The sequence below is a fragment of the Chionomys nivalis genome, chromosome 1, assembly GCF_950005125.1.
Source record: "Chionomys nivalis chromosome 1, mChiNiv1.1, whole genome shotgun sequence".
Lineage (NCBI taxonomy): Eukaryota > Metazoa > Chordata > Mammalia > Rodentia > Cricetidae > Chionomys > Chionomys nivalis.
The window spans coordinates 3,555,289-3,570,630 of record NC_080086.1 but is presented as its reverse complement, the minus strand read 5'-3'; the positions used below and the strand labels follow the sequence as shown (position 1 = coordinate 3,570,630).

At 43.6% G+C, this 15,342-nt stretch overlaps 1 protein-coding gene across 1 annotated transcript in view; it reads left to right on the top strand.

The window, feature by feature from the left end:
* Positions 1–9,771, top strand: part of Bmal2 (basic helix-loop-helix ARNT like 2) — a 34,732-nt gene extending 24,961 nt beyond the window's left edge. The window contains 1 exon segment of the mRNA XM_057769858.1: positions 9,445–9,771. Within this exon segment, the coding sequence (XP_057625841.1) occupies positions 9,445–9,581 (137 nt within the window). The 3' untranslated portion in view covers positions 9,582–9,771.
* The last annotated feature ends 5,571 nt before the right edge of the window (positions 9,772–15,342 follow it).

Sequence of the window (15,342 nt, the reverse complement as noted above, 5' to 3'; positions counted from 1 at the left end):
AAACGTTAACTACAAAGACATATACTGACATATAAAGAAAGACACAGATATGAGGAAAGGCAAAGAAAGTTTATCAAGTACATAATTATTCTTATTCTGTCCCATTTCATGGCTCCTGACCTGAGACAGAAACTTTGAGATATCTCTTATCAACAGGCTTGGAATTGAAGAGGGACTGAGCCATAGTCCAACTCCAAAACCAGCTCTACATATTTATAAAGAAATGTTTAATAAGACATATATAAAAAATTAATACAGCACATGTTTAATTTTATTGTTGATCCTTAGTGGGTCGTAACTAGTTTCCATCCATCAGTAATTAAATATTCAGAGTTCCTTAAATTCTTTGAAGATGAGTGTTTTCCTGTGGAGATAAGAAAAGAACCCTGCCCTCAACCTATCTGTATTTCTTACCATCAGTATGATCGCCATCCTTGTGAATGAATTGTTATTTATCTTTTCCAAGTGGCTTCTCTTCTTCAAACCAAACCTTTATTAATTTTGACGGTATCCACAATTTTTCCTCTCCTGTGGAGACAAGAGCAAAACCCCTTCCCCAATGCAGCACATCTCCTGGCTTCCATTGTGAGGTCAGTACATCCTTGAAATAAACTGGTTGATTTAGTTCAGTAGACTTTTCCATTATCCAATGTCTTTCTGTAGCCGTTGTTCCCTTCTCATTAGCGTTGAGAAAATTCAAGGTTAACAAAGCATTATGTAACCTATTTCTGGGGGTGTTTTCCACCCCTTTCTGTTTGTTTAACATATCCTTTATAGTTCAATTTGATCTTTCTATGACTGCTTGACCTGTAGGATTGTATGGTATACCTGTAACATACTTAATATTGTAATCATCAAAAAACCGTTTCATTTTCCTAGAGACATAAGCAGGACCATTATCCATCTTTATTTGTGTAGGTATACCCATGATAGCCATAACTTCTAATAAATGAGTGATTACTGAATCAGCTTTTTCTGAGCTTAAAGCAGTTGCCCATTGAAAACCTGAGTAAGTGTCAATGGTGTGGTATACATATTTAATTTGCCAAATTCTGCAAAGTAGAACACATCCATCTGCCAAATTTCATTCCTTTGAGTGCCCTTTGGATTATCCCCTGCAAGCAGTGGCGTTTGGTTATAGAAAGAGAAAGTAGGGCATTTCTTTACAATCTCCTTAGCTTGTTGCCATGTAATAGAAAACTCTTTCTTCAAGCCTTCGCTATTAACATGATGTTTTTTATGAAATTCAGAGGCCTGTAGCACACTAACAATCAACAATTGATCAATTTCTGCATTACCTTGTGTTAGAGGACCTGGCAGACCTGTCTGGGATCGGATGTGTGTTATATACATAGGGCAAAGCCTGTTCCTGATCACATCTTGTACCTGGATAAACAATGAGGTTAGTTCTGCATCGTCAGGTATAAATTCAGCAGTTTCAATATGTAAAATAACTCTTTCTGCATATTGTGAATCAGTAACTATATTAATAGGTTCTTTAAAATCCCTTAGCACCATAAGAATGGCATATAATTCTGCCTTCTGGACAGAATCATAAGGACTTTGTTCCACCTTACTCAAGTCTTCTGATTTGTAACCTGCCTTCCCTGATTTATTGGCATCAGTATAGAATGTATGGGCTCCAGTTATTGGAGCATCACAGACGATTCGAGGAAGAATCCAAGAAGTTCTCTTTATGAAGTTAAGCCTCTTGCTTTTTGGATAGTTGTTATTAATGTCTCCCAAGAAATTAGCACAAGCTCTTTGCCATGGCTCATTATCTTTCCATAATTTCTTTCGTTCATCAGCAGTGAAAGGCACTATAATTTCTGCTGGGTCTATGCCTGCTAGTTGACGAAATTTTAACTTGCCTTTTATAATTAATTCAGAGACTTTTTCCACATAAGTTTTTAGTTTCTTACTTGGTTTATGTGGTAAAAAGATTCATTCCAAGATAATATCATCTCTCTGGATCAAAATTCCTGTAGGAGAAATTTTTGATAGTAGTATGACGAGAATACAATCGAGTTCTGGATTCACCCTGTCCACATGTGCCTTTTGTAATTTTTCCTCAATCATTGTCAGTTCCTTTTCTGCTTCAGTTGTTAATTCTCTGGGACTGTTCAAATCTTTATCACCATCCAAGGTTTTGTTCAGATGAATTATTAGATCAGGTGTTATCCCAATAGCTGGTCATAGACTGGAAATGTCTCCTAACAGTCTTTGAAAAGTCATTAAGAGTCCGTAGCCGATCTCTCCTAATTTGTGCCTTTTGTGTCTTAATTTTTTGCAAACCTATTTTATAACCTAAATAATTAACAGAATCTCCCCTCTGAATCTTTTCAGGAGCAATCTGCAATCCCCATTTAGGTAAAACTATCTTCATTTCTTCAAACACTCTTTCCAAGATATCCATGTTTGAGTCGGATAACAAAATGTCATCCATGTAATGATATACCATCGACTTGGGAAATTTCTTGCATATTATTTGCAATGGTTGATTTACAAAATATTGGCACAGGGAGGGGCTATTTAACATGCCCTGTGGGAGAACGGCCCACTGGTATCTCCTCGAAGGTTGAGAATTATTATAAGTAGGTACTGTGAAGGCAAACTTTTCTCTATCTTTTTCTTGTAATGGTATAGTGAAAAAACAATCCTTTAAATCAATAACTATGAGAGGCCATCCTTTTGGTAACAAAGAGGGCAAAGGAATTCCAGATTGCAGAGGGCCCATAGGTTGAATAACCTTGTTGATAGCCCTGAGATCTGTCACCATTCTCCATTTACCTGATTTTTTCTTAACCACAAATACAGGAGAATTCCAAGGGCTGGTAGATTCTTCTATATGTCCAGCATCTAATTGCTCTTGTACCAGCTGTTCTAAAACCTGTAACTTTTCCTCAGCTAAAGGCCATTGTGTTGTCCATATTGGTTTCTCAGTCAACCATTTTAGAGGCAAGGCTGTTGGTATCTCTGAAGGGACATCAATTGCTTGTTCTTGTACAGCCCGAATGGCCGGTTTTCTCCGTTTGTAATATCTTTTAATATTATTCTCAGAAATATAGGCTCTAGAAGTAGCAGGAATGTTAATTTGGGTATTCCATTGATGTAATAGGTCACGACCCCATAAATTCATTGCAATATTGGCTACATATGGCCTTAATTTTCCTATTTGTCCCTCTGGTCCTATATATTCAACCCATCTCGTGCTCTGCCTTACTCGAGATAGGGTTCCAATTCCCAGGAACTGAACATTTACATTCTGAAGAGGCCAATACGGATGCCAAGATTCTGGGGTAATGATACTTACATCTGCACCTGTGTCCAGCAGGCCAGTAATAAAAATGCCATTTACACACACTCTCAGCTTTGGTCTTTGATCACTTATAGAAGTTTGCCAAAACACACGGAACTCATCCTTCAGATCATTATTGCTTGTAACAGTAGGCATGGGGCTTTCTAATTGTCCTGACGAGGCACATTCTCTGCAGTAACTGGAAATGACTGAACCATATTCACCATGGGGGCCTGCGAGGGCCCCCTCGCATTTCCTGTCTGTAACAGGTTGCCTTGTCTATCTTTTGTAGACCTGCATTTATTTGTCCAATGTCTGCCTTTCCCACATCTTCTACATAAACCTGAAGGCTGAGTCCTCCTATTTCTGTTATTTCTAAAAGATGCATTATTATTATTTCTGGAAATCCATTGTCTACAATTCCTTTCCATATGACTCATTTTGCCACAATTAAAACATCTGGTATTTTGATGCCTTCTTTTACCATTGGAAATTGCTTTTTCTACCCATGCTTCAGTGCCATAGTCAAATGTATCAACATTCAGTGTATGCAAGACCCATTCTTCCAAGGGCACTGATCTGATCTTTAAAGGCCCCAAGATCCTTTTGCATTCCACATTTTCATTTTCATAAGCCAAAGACTCAATTATTATATGTCTTGCTTCTGGGCCAGATATCCCTATTTGTACAGCTTTAGTTAGTCTTTGTAAAAAGTCACTAAAGGGTTCTCTCTGACCCTGTTTAACTCTGACATATGATTCCATTCTCTGTCCTGGGTCTTGAACCCTGTCCCAAGCCCTTAAAGCTGCTGTAGTACATATGGATAGGGTGTGTTCATCATAATTAGCTTGTTCCTGAGGGTCAGAAAAAAGCCCTTCACCTAGAATTTGATCTAGGGAAATCTCAATTCCCTTCGCTCTTTCTTGCTGTTAAAAGTCTAGCTTCTTGCCTGAATAAGCATTTCCAATTCAATTGTTGTCCACTCTCAAGGACCGCAGAAGCCAATTGAATCCAGTCAAAGGGCGTGGCTTTGTTTGTTGCCAACCATGATTTTAGCATCTCTTTAACAAAGGAGGCATGCATCCCAAAATTCATAACAGCCTGTTTAATTTCTTTCAGATCATTCATACGGACAGGCTCCCATGTATCTTCCTTAATGACCCTAGGGTTTCTGGAACCAATCACTTTCTATGTTGTTATTACTGGAAAGGCAGGTAGACTTTAGGTAGAGGTTTGTGGGAATTATCCTGGAGAGATCTACTCACAGATGGAGTTAAAATTTGCCTTTCTACCCTTTGCTCCTCTTCATCAGAATTTAGAATTTCCTCAATCTTTTCAATTCTATTCACCATTGCCTTCTGCAAGGCCTGAATCTCCTGTCCAGAATTATGTTCCAAAGCCTTCATTGAGGATTCAAAGGTATGAAGTTTGTCCATTAGAGATAACATCTCATCTTTGGACATAATTTTCTTTTCTTTTTTTTTTTTTTTTTTTTGGTTTTTCGAGACAGGGTTTCTCTGTGGTTTTGGAGCCTGTCCTGGAACTAGCTCTTGTAGACCAGGCTGGCCTCGAATTCACAGAGATCCGCCTGCCTCTGCCTCCCGAGTGCTGGGATTAAAGGCGTGCACCACCACCGCCCGGCTTTTTGGACATAATTTTCATGGCCTGAATCGTGCCTTCTTGTATTGACAATCTTTCCACCAATCTGTCACAGGCTTTAGACAAAATCCGATTGTCACATTCAGCAGTTTTGATTCTCTCAGTTAATGTTTCAGTTCCTACAGAAAGGGACTGAAGTTTACGATCCAAATCAGCGGTTCCCTCTTCCATAGTAATGAATTTCTCCTTAATATCAGCCTGTACCTTTTTAAAATTTTGCTCAGTTGACCGAGTCATGTTAGACAAAGATCTTCTCTTCCTGGAGAACTTCAAACTAATTCATGAGGAGATTGTTGTCAGTCTCAATTGTTTTTAAGCGTTCAACCTCTGCCTTAAGAATCCTGGATTCGTCTTGTAAAGACTTTATCATATTGCTATTATCAAACCATATAGTACCAAGGAAAACTACAAATCCCAGAAAGATCCATAGATGTGGGGTGACAGACACCTCTTGTAAAATCTCCCACATGGTACAATCAAAAAGGCTGTTAAAGTCTTGAATGGTGACATTTTCAGACATTTTCAATCAAATCTGCATTTACTTTTATTTATGAAAGAAATTTTTACCTGTAATGACGGTTTCCTGCCAGTAGATGGTGAAGTGCACCTGAGTCCACGTGGCTGGGAAGTCAGAGCCGGTCTGAAATGAATACTCAAAACCGAAAGTAAACAGCAGGGGGGAGGGCCAGGAAACAGGGCAGAGCCAAGGCCGGACTCAGCCACCTGCAGGGAGGGGACTCAGAGCAGTCACGTGCACGGAGTGGCATTGTGTACTGATCACGCTGTTTTTGCTGCTAGGTGCTGGGGGAGGCTGAATACAGAGGCGCTTGCACCACTATTACTAGGCCTGAGCAAGTCTGGCAGGCGGCGCGGGCCGCGCAGGCTTGTGCGGGCCGAGAGTCGCCGATCCGCAGAGTTGTGGCTGTAGCGCACTCAGGCCCAAGTCATGTGTGTCCTGCGCTCTGTTTACCAAGGTAGCGGGGCAGCTGCAAGGCCAGCAGCCTGTTTAAGAGGCTCCGTTTGCTCGTGTGCGGATCAGCGGGTCTGCCGGGCACTCTGTGGGTGCCGACGCCTGAATGTGCAGCTGGACCGGAGGGGGGAAGGGAAAGCGAGCTGGGAGCGAGCTGTGTAAGCTAGCGGGCTTGGCGCCAGCCCAGTCGTACTTCCTGAGCTCCGATAGCTGACTTGCTCTCAAGGGCTGGGAAAGATATAACCCAGGCAGTGAGTCACGACAAAAAATGTGTGCTGGGCATTCTCTCAATCTAATCGTTCAAAGCCGAATCCGCGGCTCTGCTGGGCCACACTCAGGGGTGGAGGCAAAAAAGCCCGACGCTGGACGCCAAGATGTTATGGTGTAAATGAACGGCAGACAGAAATTATAATAAAATATTCAGCTTTAATAAGGAATGGACTTACAAAACCGAGGTTCCCGCGGAGAACAGGAAAGCAGAAGAAGGGAAGGCGGGGAGCACACCTGCAATATTTATAAGTAAATAATATCCTCAGGGGACCCCGCCCTACAAGCAAGGTGATTGGCTGGGCTCCCCCTACAACCATATGAACTTTCCAAAGCCCCCTCTTTGTCACCGTAGTCTTAGGCACAGGAGATTTTTGAAAAAAATAAATGCTTTATAAAATAACATTTTTTTTTCCATTAGGCATGGTGGCACATACCTATAATCCCAAAACATGGGTGACTGGGGCAGAGGATTCCTGTGAATTCAATACCGTCTTGGGCTACATAGTGAGTACTAGGCCAGCCAGGGCTACATAGAAAGAAAGCTCCGCCGCACCAGAAATATCCGCAAAATTCCCCCACTCGGAATCCTAATACCTAATCAATACCTTCATAATCAGCAGGCATTATTTTTAAAGATTTATTTAATTTTATATTATGTGTACATGTTTTGCCTTGCATGCATGCATGTCTGAGCCCCACATGCATTCAGTCCCCTCAGAAAGAGTGTTGTCTCCCCTAGGCTGGAGTTACAGGTTGTGAGCTGACTTGTAGGTGCTGGGAATCAAACAAGGTCATCTGAAAGAGCAGCCATTGCTCTTAACGGCTGAGCGCTCTCTACAGCTCAGTCCGCTATTCTTGATAGTAAGATGTCTGGCATTTGCTGAACCTCTCATGAAGGACCCAGTTATCAGCTGAGCCAGTTTTGGCCTTGGCTGTATGTTCATAATTCAAATAAAAACTTAAGAGAATTTCGATCTAGGAAAAAAAAGTCCATGCTCAAGAATTATCAAGAAATTTAAAAATACTCATGCTAAAAAGTAAAATAAAATAAAAGGGCAGGAGGCCTTGGAGAGACAGCTCAATGGTTATGAGCACCTATCGCTCTTGCAGAGGACCCAGCACCTACGTGGTGGCTCATGATCATCTAACTCCAGTTTCAGGGGGATCGAAACCCCTCTTCTGGCCTCCGCAGTCACTAGTTATGCACATAATGCTCATATATACACATGAACAAAACACTCAAGTGTATAATATAAAGTGTAAGATTTAACCACTCACTTTAAGATGTTCATGCAATATCCAAACCATGCAAATGCAGAAGCTCGGTTCACACCTCCTGATGGCACTGCTTTCCACTCCTCTCAGGTTCTGCTGGCTTTGAAAACACCCGGAAAACTTGGACTACTCTCTACTGTTTTAGCCTCTGTTGTCCAGAACCTTGCTTCATCTCAAACTTAGATCTCACCTCAGCCCCATCCTCATTTCCTTTTCCAAACCCTGACTTCTCTCATGAAAATGTCAGTGTTCTGGGATGTGGGGCTTTCTCCACAGCCTCCGATTTTAGCAGTAAACAAGTAGAACTTTGCTTATAGTGTAGATGAATCAAATATTGTCTGGGCTCCTAGATACGCAGCCTCTAACACCCAACAGCCTGGGAGTGTGTGCCCTCACCCGGCAGTGTGAATATCTACTACAGAATGTACGTGACCAGCTCATCTAGAAACACGTCAGGGCACCGGAGGGACGGCCCGGTGGTCAGGGCACCGGAGGGACGGCCCGGTGGTCAGGAGCACCGGAGGGACGGCCCGGTGGTCAGGAGCACCGGAGGGACGGCCCGGTGGTCAGGAGCACCGGAGGGACGGCCCGGTGGTCAGGAGCACCGGAGGGACGGCCCGGTGGTCAGGAGCACCGGAGGGACGGCCCGGTGGTCAGGAGCACCGGAGGGACGGCCCGGTGGTCAGGAGCACCGGAGGGACGGCCCGGTGGTCAGGGCACCGGAGGGACGGCCCGGTGGTCAGGAGCACCGGAGGGACGGCCCGGTGGTCAGGAGCACCGGAGGGACGGCCCGGTGGTCAGGAGCACCGGAGGGACGGCCCGGTGGTCAGGAGCACCGGAGGGACGGCCCGGTGGTCAGGAGCACCGGAGGGACGGCCCGGTGGTCAGGGCACCGGAGGGACGGCCCGGTGGTCAGGAGCACTGGCTGCTCTTGCCCAGGACCCAAGTTCAGTTCCCAGCACCCGCACGACAACTCCTCTGGTACTGACTGTATATAGTGCACACACATACATGTGGGCAAAACACGCACACACGTGAAATAAAATAATATAAAATATATCCAGCTCTTCAATTTAAGACATGTAGTTTTCCTTCCCAAATTGTACTGGGTGGCCCCTGCTGGCTTTATCTAATGTCATTCCTGCCACAGTGATAAGACACCCTGGCAGGAAGCAACTTAGGAGAAAGGGGTCTATTTTAGTTCACAGTCCCAGGTCATGTCTGTCACTGTGGCAGGAATGAAGTCGTCAGCCAAATCCACAGTCAAGAGCCAAGAGAAATTGTTGTGTGCTCACTTGCTCAGCTTGCTTTTCCACGTGTACACAATTTAGATCCAGTCCATGAAATGGTAACCCCTCAGTCAGGGTCTTCACAGGCTTTCCTGCAGGTCCCCAAGGGCCTTTCTGCAGGTCCAGACAGACAGACTTTGTTCCTAGGTTCTAGATTGTAACTAGTTGACAATTTTAAAGGTAACCATCACCCGGGACCTCCTGTATCTCAGATTGGGCACAAATACATATGTAGCTACGGATAACCTTGAACTTCTGGTCCTCCTGCCTCATGCTGGGATTATAGGTGTGCACCCCCACGCCTGATTTATACAGTGCCGGGTGTCAAACCAGGGCTGCACGTGTGCTAGGCAAGCCCTTCACCAAGAGAACCTCAGCCCTCGCTATTGACTTCCCTGTTCTTGACTAAGGTTATTTTATTTTTAATTCATTTAATCGTGTATGAGAGATAGGCCTGCATGGATGTCTGTGCACACAGGCATGTCTAGTGTCCACGGAGGCCAGAAGCAGTTGCTGGATCCCCAGGAACTAGAGTTACAGATGTTTGTGAGCCACCGTGTAGAGCCTCTGCAAGAGCGACCAGTGCCCTTCAGCCGTTTCCCCAGACTCTGCCTACGGTTATTGCCACACACGGCTTCCTTCACGGCTCCCCGGGCTTACGTAGCCTGTGTTTTGCCTTCCAGGTGATGGTGCCCAGCTGCATGTGGATGCCCTGGGTGACAGCGATGACACGGCCATGGCTGCGTTCATGAATTATCTGGAAGCAGAGGTGGGTCTGGGTGACCCTGGGGACTTTGGCGACATCCAGTGGATCCTCTAGTGTTTGATCCACAGGAGACCGTGAACTCAAGGGAGGATCCCTGCGAAGTGTTCCATCTACAAATCACGCTGTTCTCCAGCACTGTGTCTTTATCTTTTATTAATAGTCTATCGATTTTTATACATCTGCACCTTACTCTCACACGGTTGTGGGAGAACAAGATGTTTTCCTCCACAGCCAAACAGTCAAGTTCATCAAACTCTCTTTACTCAGTGAACTAGCCTGGAGTCAGGCTGCCATAGTTTTGCTAAAATGTTCTGACCAAAAAAAAAAAAAAAAAAAAATGCTGCCAATCATATTGTTTGGGGCTTTACTTTGCTTCTTCTTCTTCTTTTTCTTTCTTTTTTTTTTTTGTATAGTTTTGTTTTTGAGTATGGGGATTTTAACATATTGACATTTTCCTTGTCTATCGCCCGAGACTGAGTACGCCGGCTTGTGTGCTGTGACATATTCCCACACCTTGAGCCTTTCCCTAACTGATGAAAGAGCTTGGTGCTTCTAGGATATGGCGAGTACTTGAGCATTTAAAGAGGCCGAGCAGCTTATGAGGTCGTGCTGATGATGAACACTGTGCACAGCCTGTGTAGAACTTGGTGAGGCCTGCTAGGATGTTGAGGTCAACTTGTGCACACTACAATGGGCTTCAAGGGAGAGGACTTCCGTCCCAACTTTGTTGACAGAAGAAGATGGACGCTGAGCCCTTGACCCTGGCAATGAATCTTGCAAGCAGACAATATGACCACTAAGGGTTTTCACTGCAGCTAGAGATGTCCTGCTGGTTTCCTCTGTTGAAGCCGGCTTAGCGACAGATTTGGCATAGACGATAAAACAGGCCCAGGCAGGTTAAACGACCCGTGGGAGGTCCTGCCTTAAATCCATAGGTTGTTAATGTTTAATGTATATAATCCAGTTGCATTTGTGGTAGCAAAGGACTCACTAGTTCCCTGGTGACCGAGCTGACTTTAGAGACAGCTGTAACCTGCTAGGTAATTGGGTAGTCATCACTGCCTGCAGCCGAGGAATGAAGCAAGTGGCAAATGTAGTTATTTGTTATTGTTTTGTTGTATGATTTTGTTTGTTTGTTTGTTGAGAGAGGATTTATGTAGCCCAGGCTGGTCTGGAACTTACTGTGTAGACCAGGCTGGCCCCATATTGATATTATAGAGATCTACCTGTCACTGCCTCCCAAGTGTTGGGATTCAAACCAAACATCACAATTCCCAGCTTAAATACAGTCCTTTAAATGACAAGACAATGAAAAACCACTTAAAAGCCAAGATTCTAGTAATTTTAGAAGGCATTTTAAGACAGTGATTAACCCAGAGAGATGGTTCAAGTGGAGTGTAAGAATTAACATGATCTGAAACTCTGGCCTGGGAATGCAGCCCAGTGGGTAGAGTGCTTGCCAGCATGCAGGAAACCCTGGGTTCAGCTCCTAGCATTGTGAACCAGGTGTGGTGGTGCCCACTGTAATCCCAGCACTCATGAGTTAGACAGTAGGATCGGAAGTTCAAGGTCAGACTGGGATCCATGAAACCCTGTCTTTAAAATAAATAAATAAAAAGATTATTTAAATGTCTATCTATTCGCTTTCCTGAAGAATCACACTTTAAATGGGTGTTTTGCCTGCATGTCTGTGTACCACTTACATGCAGTACCTGTGAAGGCCAGAAGAGGGCACTAGACCCCCTGGATCTGGAATTGCGCACGTTTGTGAGCTGCCATGTGGGCCCTCTGAAGACAAGCGAAAGCTCTTACCACTGAGCCTTCTGTCGCCTCGAGTGGTACTTATCACCTTGTGTTTGACTGTCTTTGCCGGGCGCTCACTCAGACCCTTTTTGTGCTCTACAGAGGCAAGTCAGACAGGCTGGGAAGAGCCGGGACACTCTGGGGCTCTAACACAGGTCCAGACTCCCTTTTTATCTTTTCTGTTGTGGTTTATCTTCCCAGCAACCAGCGTGCTGAGCCCCTCACCCTAGAGTCCTTTTGTGATCCCGAGTACCAGTTATTCACTCTGTACCTGACCGAGCAGAAATTTCGTCAGATCTGTGAGGGACAAGGATGTAGCTCAAATAATAAAAACCCAGAAACCAGAAAAGCAAAGCAGTCAAGCCACTAGAGAAATCTCACCTCTTCCAAGGCTGGACATGAGCTTTCATTGACTATTTCAATGCTATTTGGAATATATGTGGTTAAGGCAAAAAAATTAAAATTAATTGTACTTATATCTTTCTACTTTTATGCTATTTTTGACTGAAACTCACACAGTCCTGGCTTGGTCTCCTAAGTGTTGGGATTGCACCTGTGTACCCAGCTGTTTTATCTTTTTAAGGTGGCTAGTGTATCTTTCTACTGGACAGCACCACACTGGGATATTTTGCTAGATGGATGTTATGAAAATGGACCAAAGGTTGAGGGATGAGGTAATTCACTCTTGTTATCCCAGTGCTTAGAAGCCAAGTCAAGAAGATGGCTGAAAATTCTGGGCCAACCTGGGCTACAGAGTGAAAATTTGAAGTTCTATGGATTTTATTATGTGAAGATAGCCTCAAGCTACATAAAACTTGGGTTTAATATTGACGCCATATGGTCAATAAATACATAAGTTTATTGAGAGACAAAGACATCAGGAAATGCCGAAGAACCAGGAACCAGTGGAATGAGAAGGAAGTTGTTTGTAATGTCCCGCTGAAAAGGTCACACCTGCAATCCCAGTATTCACAAAGTTGAGGCAGGGGAATCACTGTTAGTTTGAGGCTGGTCTGAGTTATGTAATGATGCTGTGTTTCACTGAGATCAGAATCAATAATAACTGCATCTCAGGTTGCAGGATCTCTGGACTCAGCAGGGGGTTGTGAACCTCCTGTGTCCCTGGGGCTGTGTCAGACCAGGTAGAGAGCTGACTGCCTCATGGTTTGCCCGGTGTAGAACAGGGCTGAGGGCTAGAACTCTCCAGAGGCAATGTAGCTACTCTCCCTTCTCTGAGGGCTTTCTTTGGATTAATTCCTACCCCTCAGGCCTAGGAGAGGCACTTTTACCCTCCCTACCTGGAATGCAGTGGTCTTTTGGCAGCCGAATGAGACACATGGGCCAGAGGCATCTTGAAGGTTCTGTTCAAGCTGTAGAGACTGAGATACCAGTCAGTGCTGGGGTGTCCTCTGATCTCAGGGAAGCTGCTGTCATCCAACTTCTTGAATGATGAGTTCTACCCCATGTCCAACTCTTTCTAACTCTCTCGTTCTTGTCTGTATATATTACTGTTTTTTTAATTGTGTGGTAAATAATGAAAAGAGTGAAATTAAATTATATTTTACATTAATAACTAGTTTGTGGTGTTTCTAATTTAATAAACTTTCTCCCCTTGGTGTTGTGCAATAGTTTCTAACGTAGAAGCACATATTAAGGAAAGGGTTAGCTTTCAAATCTCTGGGCAGAACAATGTATAGCAGCTGTCCACATTCATGCGTTAATAACTGTCTGACTGTTTAGATTAGAATTTGGTACTGAATTTTCCACTGGGCCACAGTGAGTCCCTTTTTCTTTTTTTTTTCTTTCTTTCTTTTTTTTTTTTTTTTTTTTTTTGGTTTTTCGAGACAGGGTTTCTCTGTGGTTTTTTGGAGCCTGTCCTGGAACTAGCTCTGTAGACCAGGCTGGTCTCGAACTCACAGAGATCCGCCTGCCTCTGCCTCCCGAGTGCTGGGATTAAAGGAATGCACCACCACCGCCCGGCCTCTTTTTTTTTTTTTTTTTTTTTTTTTTGGATTTTCGAGACAGGGTTTCTCCGTAGCTTTTTGGCTCCTGTCCTGGAACTAGATCTTATAGATCAGGCTGGCCTCGAACTCACAGAGATCCGCCTGCCTCTGCCTCCCGAGTGCTGGGATTAAAGGTGTGCTCGGCGAGTCCCTTTTTCTTATCTCTTCTTTCTGAAAAGTTTTTTTTTAATTTTTAAATTTTCATATGTACTTATTTATGGAACATGTAAACAAGAAGCAGTGGCGCATTGGTTTGAAAGAAAATGGCCCACAAAGGGAGTACCGCTAGTAGGAGGTGTGGCCTTCTTGCAGTGGTGTGGTCTTGTTGGAGGAAGTGTGTCAGTGTAGAGGCAGCCTTTGAGGTCTCATATATGCTCAAGCCACACCCAGTGTTTCAGGCCACTTCCTGTTGCGTACATATCAAGATATAGGACTCTCAGGTCTAGCACCGTGTCTGCCTGCATGCCTCCATGAAGCTCCATGATGATAATGTGCCGGGGAACCTCCTTCAGCCAATGGCCTTTGGGAGGCTGGGCCAGGTTGGGCGTGGCCTTGGCTTGTGTGCCCACTCTCTCTCCTCTCTTGCCTGGCTGCTGGATTCAGTTCCTGTTCCCTACTCGTGCAATAGACTGTGATCTGTGAGTACCCCTTAAATAATGAACCCCCTTATTATACTCAATTCTGGGCTACTGTGGGATTACTTTGTTAGTGTTCACCTACACCTGCTGCCCAGCGTGGGTACAAGCCCGCAGCTACCAGGACGAGGTCATCACTTCCCGCCATTGTCTCCCACCCACAGTGCACTGCTGCAACCTCTCCAGCATCCTGGGATTTATTCCCACCATTGATTCCTGCTGTCTCACCGTGGTTGGACCACGATCTCCGCCATGTCATGTCTGCTGGTTGCGCACAGGTCCCTGCTGGCAAGTTTTGGGTTCCTTGATATTTTGGCCACCAAAAACCGTGTACAGAATCGCTTTAATTGCTCTTAATAATTGTTCTTAATTTGTCAAGTAAAGCATATTTGTCAGTATTAAAGCAGTCACCAACATGCAAACTGAACGGGACTATTCACACAACCGCAACGCCTGCTGGAAAATAAAGATTATTATACCTACAATAATTTACTGAAACCTCACAATGTAGTTAAGTATAAATAAATTAATGAATTTGAAAGTTATACAATGACAGACTATATCACCACCCAGGAATTTAATAACCATTTTGCTTACACTGTGGGAGGTATTCTGCAAGGCTTGTGTGATTTTTCTTATACATCCATTTATTTGATTTTGAGAATTAGCTTTGTTTTTTCATGTTATATCCTTAAGAAAATGACTTAGTTTTCTTTTTCATATTATATCCTTAAGAAAATGGTTTGATAACAGAGCCAAGAATGAGGCACTTTTAGAAATGATACAGTCTTTATAGATTAATAATGAACAGCTAGCAGACAGGATTAATACCATTAAATCAAAAGTTAGCTGAAAAAGTTGATACCATTGAAAAGGATAGCATTAATTTGACAGACAAATTTCAATCCATGTCAAAGGGTGCTGAGAAATTATCTGAAAGAATTCATACTGTTGAATTTAACAATCGAAATCTGTTAAAAAGTTATGATAAGTTAACAGATAGAGTATCTCTTCAGGAAGGAAATCTGCACACTATCCAAATAATGTCCAATGCTATCTTTACTGGAAAATTTTCATACCTTAGAATCTTATGAGCAGAATAAAGACCAGAGGCTAAATGACTCAAGGAAAGCACTAGAATTATACATAGGTCAAGAGATTCAGGCTTTACAAAAGGCGGTGGTAAAAAGATTTGAAGTGATTGAAGAAATTATCAGAACTGATGAGCAGGAAGAAAACATACACGAGGACAGGATTTAGCCTCACCAGTACATGTCAGAGATGACTTATCCAGGGTTTTAGCATGTTAATCTGTAATCTCCTCTGACAAACCACCCAGTACTAAATACCCAATAGGATTCAAAGAATGTAAAA